Source organism: Aulonocara sp. 'chitande type north' Nkhata Bay, linkage group LG17 (genome assembly GCF_057382095.1).
Source record: "Aulonocara sp. 'chitande type north' Nkhata Bay isolate Kocher_YH1m ecotype deep benthic linkage group LG17, A_spYH_male_GT1.1, whole genome shotgun sequence".
NCBI classification, from domain to species: domain Eukaryota; kingdom Metazoa; phylum Chordata; class Actinopteri; order Cichliformes; family Cichlidae; genus Aulonocara; species Aulonocara sp. 'chitande type north' Nkhata Bay.
In genome coordinates, this window is record NC_141360.1 from 10,895,246 (window position 1) to 10,904,380 (window position 9,135).

Genomic DNA, 9,135 nt, shown 5'->3' on the forward strand with positions numbered 1-9,135 from the left:
ATTCAGTATGGTTCCAACCAAGGTTTTTACAGTAAAATATATTTTATATGTATGTGCAATCCTTAATATACATATATGGAGGTTGTCAGAATTAATGCATGAAAGGGATAATTAGTAAAGCGGTTCCATTGCTTTAGTCTACTATAATACGCACAGTACAACATGAAAACTGTAGTGATGAAGTAAAAGTTTGTGTTAGGGCTGGGAAGTCAAACTAATTTATGGCGCTCTTCAAAACTATTTAAAAAATAAGAATAAACTTTTGCATCAACAGTCATGACGACAGCACAAAGCACAACGCCAGCAACCACCACTACAACAGGAGCAACAAACACCACAACGGCACTACCAACAACTGCAAGTGGACATCCGACATCCACAACAACAACACCTCCAACTATGACAACAGAACTACCAACCACTACAACAGCATCGCCGACCACCACAACAACACCACCAACCACTACAACAGAACCTTCGACGACCACAACCACACCACAAACCACCACAACAGCCCCACAAACCACCACAACAGCACCACTGACCACCACAACAACACCATCAACTACAAACACAGGGCCTCTGACCACAACAACAGCACCACCAACCACCACAAAAGCACCAACAAGCACTACAACAGCATCACCGACCACCACAACGGCAGAACCAACTACAAACACAGAGCCTCTGACCACAACAACAGCACCACCAACCACTACATCAGCACCACCAACCACTACAACCAAAGCACCAACTACCACAACAGGACCTATGACCAGCACAACAACACCACCAACCACTACAACGGCACCTGCGACTACCACAGCGGCACCACAAATAACCATAACAGTACCTCTGACAACCACAATGACTACCCCAACCACTACAACTGTACCTCCAACCACTACAACAGCACCTCTGACCATTACAACAGCACCACAGACAACCACATTCACAACACCAACCACTACAACAACAGCTCCAACCGCCACGACACCACCACCAACTACAACAGCACCTCCGACCACCACAACAGCTCCACCAACCACAACAACAGCACCACTGACAACCACACTCACAACACCAAACACTACAACAGCAGTTCCGGCCACCACAACAGCACCACCAACAAGCACTACAACAGCACCACCGACCACCACAACCACAGCACAAACTACCACAACAGCACCTTTGACCAGCACAACAGCACCAATAACCACTACAACAGCACCTCCGACTACCACAGTGGCACCACAAACCACCACAACAACAACCACAACAACTGTACCTCCAACCACTACTACAGTACCTCCAGCCACTACAACAGCACTACCAACCACTACAACAGCACCACCGACAACGACAACAGCTCCACCAACCACTGCAACAGCATCTCCAACCACCACAACAGCACCTCCGACCACTACAACAGCACCACCAACAACCACACTCACAACACCAACCACTACAACAGCACCTCCAACCACCACAAAAGCACCAACAAGCACTACAACAGCATCACCGACCACCACAACGGCAGAACCAACTACAAACACAGAGCCTCTGACCACAACAACAGCACCACCAACCACTACATCAGCACCACCAACCACTACAACCAAAGCACCAACTACCACAACAGGACCTATGACCAGCACAACAACACCACCAACCACTACAACGGCACCTGCGACTACCACAGCGGCACCACAAATAACCATAACAGTACCTCTGACAACCACAATGACTACCCCAACCACTACAACTGTACCTCCAACCACTACAACAGCACCTCTGACCATTACAACAGCACCACAGACAACCACATTCACAACACCAACCACTACAACAACAGCTCCAACCGCCACGACACCACCACCAACTACAACAGCACCTCCGACCACCACAACAGCTCCACCAACCACAACAACAGCACCACTGACAACCACACTCACAACACCAAACACTACAACAGCAGTTCCGGCCACCACAACAGCACCACCAACAAGCACTACAACAGCACCACCGACCACCACAACCACAGCACAAACTACCACAACAGCACCTTTGACCAGCACAACAGCACCAATAACCACTACAACAGCACCTCCGACTACCACAGTGGCACCACAAACCACCACAACAACAACCACAACAACTGTACCTCCAACCACTACTACAGTACCTCCAGCCACTACAACAGCACTACCAACCACTACAACAGCACCACCGACAACGACAACAGCTCCACCAACCACTGCAACAGCATCTCCAACCACCACAACAGCACCTCCGACCACTACAACAGCACCACCAACAACCACACTCACAACACCAACCACTACAACAGCACCTCCAACCACCACAAAAGCACCAACAAGCACTACAACAGCATCACCGACCACCACAACGGCAGAACCAACTACAAACACAGAGCCTCTGACCACAACAACAGCACCACCAACCACTACATCAGCACCACCAACCACTACAACCAAAGCACCAACTACCACAACAGGACCTATGACCAGCACAACAACACCACCAACCACTACAACGGCACCTGCGACTACCACAGCGGCACCACAAATAACCATAACAGTACCTCTGACAACCACAATGACTACCCCAACCACTACAACTGTACCTCCAACCACTACAACAGCACCTCTGACCATTACAACAGCACCACAGACAACCACATTCACAACACCAACCACTACAACAACAGCTCCAACCGCCACGACACCACCACCAACTACAACAGCACCTCCGACCACCACAACAGCTCCACCAACCACAACAACAGCACCACTGACAACCACACTCACAACACCAAACACTACAACAGCAGTTCCGGCCACCACAACAGCACCACCAACAAGCACTACAACAGCACCACCGACCACCACAACCACAGCACAAACTACCACAACAGCACCTTTGACCAGCACAACAGCACCAATAACCACTACAACAGCACCTCCGACTACCACAGTGGCACCACAAACCACCACAACAACAACCACAACAACTGTACCTCCAACCACTACTACAGTACCTCCAGCCACTACAACAGCACTACCAACCACTACAACAGCACCACCGACAACGACAACAGCTCCACCAACCACTGCAACAGCATCTCCAACCACCACAACAGCACCTCCGACCACTACAACAGCACCACCAACAACCACACTCACAACACCAACCACTACAACAGCACCTTTGACCAGCACAAAAGCACCTCTGACTACCACAGTGGCACCACAAACCACCACAACAACCCCAACCACAACAACTGTACCTTCAACCACTACTACAGTACCTCCGGCCACTACAACAGCACTACCAACCACTACAACAGCACCACCGACAATGACAATAGCTCCACCAACCACTGCAACAGCATCTCCAACCACCACAACAGCACCTCCAACCACTACAACAGCACCACCAACAACCACACTCACAACACCAACCACTACAACAGCACCTCCAACCACCACAAAAGCACCAACAAGCACTACAACAGTGTCACTGAATACAACAACAACACCAGCAACCACTACAACAGCAACTCCACTCATCACTACAAATACACCACTAACCACTACTACAACACCAACCACTACAACATTAACAAACAACACTATAACAACACCACCAACCACTATAACACCACCAACAACCACTACAACCACCACTACAACCACCACTACAACAGCACCTCCAACCACTACAACAGCACCTTTGACCACGACAACGACATCACTAACCATTACAACAGCACCCCCAATCACCACTACAACAGCACCTCCAGCCACAACAACAACACCAACACCAACCACCACTATAACAACACCAACAACCAATAGAACAGCACCTCCAGCCACAACAACACCACCAACCACTACAACAACACCAACCACCATTACAACAACCAAGACAACAGCTCCACCAACCGCTACAACAACACCACCAACTACTACAAAATTACCAACCACCACTATAACAACACCACCAACCACGACAACAGCACCTCCAACCACCATTACAAGAACACCACCAACCACTACAACACCACCAACAACCACTACAACAGCACGTCCAACCACCACTACAACACAACCACCAACCGCTACAACAACACCAACAACCACTACAACAGCACCTCCAACCACCACTACAACAACACCCCCAACCACAACACCTGTACCACCAACCACTACAACAGCTCCTTCGACCACAACAACAACAACACAAACCATTATAACAGTACCTCCAACCACAACAAAACCACCAACCACTACAACACCACCACCAACCACCACTATAACAACACCACCAACCACTACAACACCACCACCAACCACTACAACAACACCAACCACCATTACAACAACTCCAACAACCACTATGACAACATCACCAACCACTACACCAGCACCACCAACCACCACTATAACACCACCACCAACCGCTACAACAGCACCTCCGACCACGACAACAACACCAACCACTACAACAACACCAACCACCAATACAACAACTCCAACAACCGCTACAACAGCACCTCCGACCACGACAACAACAACACCAACCACTACAACAGCACCTCCAACCACCGCTACAACAACACCACCAAGCACTACAACAGCACCATCAACCATTACAACAGCGAAAGGTGAGTCTAATTTCTTGGAAAAATATATAGCATATGATAATACACTGAGACTTAAACAGATACCATATGGCTGATTAGATCCTAATGTGTGTTAACACCATGCTTGTTAAATAAATGTCTAACATACCACACAGAGTGAATGGGTTAAATGCAGAGAGGAATTTCCCCACGGGGATCAATAAAGTATACATTATTATCATTATTAGAATTTCGATCCATAATCAAAGGAGCTTGCAAAGAAAAGCATCTGGACTTCTTTAAGTTACTTGAAGACGTTTCACCTCTTATCCTAGAAGCTTCTTCAGTTCTAAGGTCAAATGGTGGAGAGTCCCAGATATAAACCTAGTGGGAGTATCCCCCCACAGAGGGACAAAAGGACCCCCTGATGATCCTCTAATTGCCTGAGCCAAGGTGTGAAACTGGGTGTGGGTCCCAATCAGCCAGAGTTTCGGGTGAGTTCATTGTGAAACCTGGCCCCACCTTATCATGCGAATTCCTGAGATCAGATGGCCCAGGATGTGAGTGGGCGTTCAGGCGTCTGGGAAGGGAACTCAAAACTGGATTATAGATGGCAGAGAGTTGGTGTCGTAAACCACCGCCTCTGTTCAAAGATGGTCGCTCACAGTGGACATAGATGGCTTCTTTCACTCCTCTTTCAAACCATCTGTCCTCTCTGTCCAAAATGTGAACATTGGCATCCTCGAAAGAGTGTCCTTTATCCTTAAGATGCAGATGGACAGCTGAGTCTTGTCCTGTGGAGGTGGCTCTTCTTCTATGTTGTGCCATGCGCTTGTGAAGTGGCTGTTTGGTCTCTCCAATGTAGAGGTCTGGGCATTCCTCGCTGCACTGTACAGCATACACCACATTGTTAAGTCTGTGTTTTGGCGTTTTGTCTTTTGGGTGAACCAGTTTTTGTCTGAGCGTGTTGCTGGGTCTGAAATGCACAGGGATGTCATGCTTGGAGAAAACCCTCCTGAGTTTTTCTGATACACCGGCTACATAGGGGATGACAATGTTGTTGCGTCTGTCCTTCTTATCCTCCCTCGCTGGTGTCTGATCTTCTTTTCTGTGCCTCTTTGGTGACTTTAAGAACGCCCATTTAGGATAGCCGCAAGTTTTGAGTGCTTCCTTTACATGTGTGTGTTCCTTCTTTTTTTCCTTCAGGCTTAGAGGGAACATGTTCTGCCCGGTGGTGTAGGGTCCTAATTACTCCAAGTTTGTGTTCCAGAGGGTGATGGGAGTCAAACAGGAGGTACTGGTCCGTGTGTGTGGGCTTCCGGTAAACTTCGATGTTGAGGTTGCCATTCTCTTCAATGTGCACGGCGCAGTCCAGGAAAGGCAAACAGTTGTCCTTTGTGTCTTCCCTGGTGAACTTGATGTTTTTATCCACAGCGTTAATGTGCGCAATGAAGGATTCCACTTCTTGTGTCTTGATTTTGACCCAGGTGTCGTCTACATATCTGTACCAGTGGCTGGGTACTCTTCCTTTGAAAGAGCCAAGAGCCTTCCTGTCCACCACCTCCATGTAAAGGTTGGCTACAATAGGTGACACGGGGGAGTCCATGGCACAGCCATGTTTTTGTCTGTAAAAGCCTTCATTGTCTCCCTGGATTTTGAGGGGGACTGAGAAACATGGAGAAGCACTGCTTACTTCACATGTCCAAAGAAAGCTGTTAGTTGCAGCCTACCTCAATCTATAGCTACCACACTCGTGTCAGAGGCAGACCACTTTCAGACTGCCGTAACTGAAAGTCACTATGAAGTGGCAGCTGTAGTGGTAAGGGCATTAATGTGTTTACTTCATGTTCGCTGCTATAAAGTAATCAGTAACTAATTACTGATTACTTATTTTCAAAAGTAATTAATTACTTAGTTAGTTACTTTTTAAAAACACGATTTACAACCTGAAGAGGTGATAAAGTGGTAGATCTTTCAGCCCAATTCTACTTTTTCTGCATAATCCATTATACAAAATGTAACCAAATGGAAAAGTATCTTTTTTTAACTTGTTTTATCAGTTTTAATCTTTTAACTTTATGCATCAAGCAAAAATTAAATTATATGCACCATTCTTTGACTTGAATAAATTAGTTTAACATTTAAACCTATTTTCTGCACATTCCAGCCCATAAAATAAAATATTTTTTGTGTTTACACTCAGTCTTTCAAATAGATGCAAGTATAACACAGCAGAAAATAAATAAAGTCAAAGACTAACGGTCCTTTTGCTCTATTTTCACCTGTAAAGCAGGAGTGGGGTAGGCGGAGGTTTACCCTGGTGCAGGTGTGCTGCAGCGGTCAGTGGAAGAATCCGCGAGTTTCTCTGTGAATTTCCCATTACGGCGTAGCGCACGTGGTGCTTGTTTAGGGTTTTTTTTTTCGCTGTAAAAATAAGTTTTCTTCCCACGCACAACGAACACTAATGTTTTTGTCACTTTTTATGGAATCAAACTCAAAGTAAGGTCAGTACTTCCACACTTTAAACGCTGCACGCTTATACTCTCTCCCGCACTGATATATCCATTGTTGATCTGCACACAGCTGATCAACAATGGATCACGAACGTTGCACTCGCTTACGTCACTGTCATGAGACATTCTCGCAAAAAAATCACGGTTTTAGTAACGCAGTAACGCAGCGTTCCTATGGGAAAGTAACAGTAATCTAATTACCGTTGTTGCAATAGTAATCCCTTACTTTACTCGTTACTTGAAAAAAGTAATCAGATTACAGTAACAAGTAACGCATTACTGCCCATCTCTGGTGACTATAATGCAGCTGCTGGTCTATTTTTCTGTTGTATTACTGTTATATTGGTAACCAGGCTTACAGTACACAAGCTACTTAAGGTGTGTTGTTCTGCTAAGGTCGTTCCACTCACCAGCTAGTTAGAATTGGTGGAATGAGACAAATGTTTGTGAGGAAAACACAGGGAGGTGCATCCCATAGTGAGACGTCTCACTTATGCTACTCTGACAACTGAGGTTATGCAAGTAACATAAAGTTTTTACCAGTTTCAGCAACAGATTGAATGAGATTTTTAAAATGAAATTGTTACAAAAAAATACTTTATCTTTACATTGTCCTTTTGCCAATGGCAACACATTTGTTTCTTAAAATACAAAAATATATATGGGTTTCAGCTGTAAATTAAATCAGTACTTTCAGGTTATTAATTAATCATATTGTCCTAAAAGAACCAGAAGTGTGTCACAAAGTGAGACTGAATTGCATTTTAAAAATGTATATTCTTTATATTATTTTATTATTGACTTCTAAATGCAATGTTTTCAAACTCTAAAGCCCTGCAAGCACTGGCACATATGAAGATGAGGATAACTACCTACGGAGAGGTCAGCAATGCAACCATCATTAAACTTATTGAAGAGGTATGCCTATAAAATTATATTATTATATTCATATAATATATTTAAAATTTGTTTTCTTTGTGGATTATTTAAACTTGCTTTTGAAACTGAAGTAAATATTTAGATGTTTAGTCTTTGTGTTTTCTCTCTTTTTAGTTTTTTAGCAACCAGATCCTGAATGGAACAGCCCACAGTCTCTCTGTGACAAATATTCAACAAGTGAGAGTTGGCCCATAAAAGCTTTGCATGGACAGAAGTCAAAAGTGACTGAATAAAGACAACAATTCAAGGATGTATTTGGTTTAACATAATGTGAAGCAGCAGTATGACTGAACTGTCATACTGCCTCTTCACATGTCTTGAAATAAAGCAAGCCATCAATTTACAATTCAAGAAAAGAATTTCTGAGTAAAAAAGAAGATTAAATTACAACCAGCTTTGTAATTCCACACCTTTGCCTGTATTTTACATAAATATGAGAATTGGAAATGTGCTCTTGGTGTGAGTGTCAACTTGAAAAGTATAATAGAAATCTCAAACCAGGAAATTTGATTTGTCACAGATTTGTAAGAGGCGTTATCAGTTCTTCAGCTCGAGAAGCAGAGGTCACTCTGACAAGCCTGGTAACCAAAAACTGTAAAGCTGGCTTCTTGCTTATATAGACAAAGAAAAGTGAGTGAAGCATACCAAGTGCATGAATACTGTCCCTCAAATCGGGAAAATCAATTGTCTGTCAGATATTACTGGCAGAACTTGTTATTATGAGTGATTCTGTTGTACTCAAGGTCACCTTTCCAGTTCATTGGCAAGACAGAATTTGAAAGCATTCCTTTGTATTTTACTTTAAAGAATAACTAAAATTTGGAGGATGTACAACATACTGTGTGTTCAGAGAAACTCTGAGAAAGTTTCTGTCACAAGCATCAGGGATCACTGCAGTCTGGAGAGAATGGTCAAGAAAAATCCATCCTTCTTTTGATATAGGATAAATTTGAATAAAAATGAACTAATGCCTATACGTGTGAGTAACTCCTCTTAGCTACAAAACCTCACGTTTAGTATAACTTATGAGAGGTT

The 9,135-nt window shown here is 44.5% G+C and overlaps 2 protein-coding genes and 1 long non-coding RNA gene across 3 annotated transcripts; all 3 read left to right on the forward strand.

The window, feature by feature from the left end:
- The first annotated feature begins 399 nt into the window (after positions 1 to 399).
- On the forward strand, positions 400 to 3,881 carry LOC147309671 (uncharacterized). Its single transcript, XM_086269908.1, has 5 exons — positions 400 to 862; positions 1,004 to 1,826; positions 1,887 to 2,244; positions 2,437 to 2,559; positions 2,604 to 3,881. Exons 1-5 carry the CDS (start codon positions 400 to 402, stop codon positions 3,879 to 3,881), a joined length of 3,045 nt encoding a protein of 1,014 aa, XP_086126034.1.
- Positions 3,882 to 4,616, forward strand: LOC147309672 (uncharacterized; the record flags this gene model as incomplete). The annotated part of the gene is made up of 1 exon (XM_086269912.1): positions 3,882 to 4,616. A coding segment is annotated over one exon (735 nt), but the record flags the coding sequence as incomplete, so codon positions are not given.
- A 53-nt stretch (positions 4,617 to 4,669) lies between these two features.
- LOC147309673 (uncharacterized) lies at positions 4,670 to 8,920 on the forward strand. Its single transcript, XR_015125585.1, has 3 exons — positions 4,670 to 4,690; positions 7,994 to 8,079; positions 8,215 to 8,920. It is a non-coding gene; the product is annotated as an uncharacterized LOC147309673 (long non-coding RNA).
- Positions 8,921 to 9,135: the final 215 nt, after the last annotated feature.

Coding starts and splice junctions, on each gene's coding strand:
- LOC147309671 (XM_086269908.1), top strand. CDS start 400: ATGACAACAGAACTACCAACCACTACAACAGCATCGCCGACCACCACA. Junction 1,827..1,886: donor ACAGCACCACAGACAACCAC/ATTCACAACACC, acceptor ACCACCAACTAC/AACAGCACCTCCGACCACCA. Junction 2,245..2,436: donor CACCACCGACAACGACAACA/GCTCCACCAACC, acceptor ACAAACACAGAG/CCTCTGACCACAACAACAGC.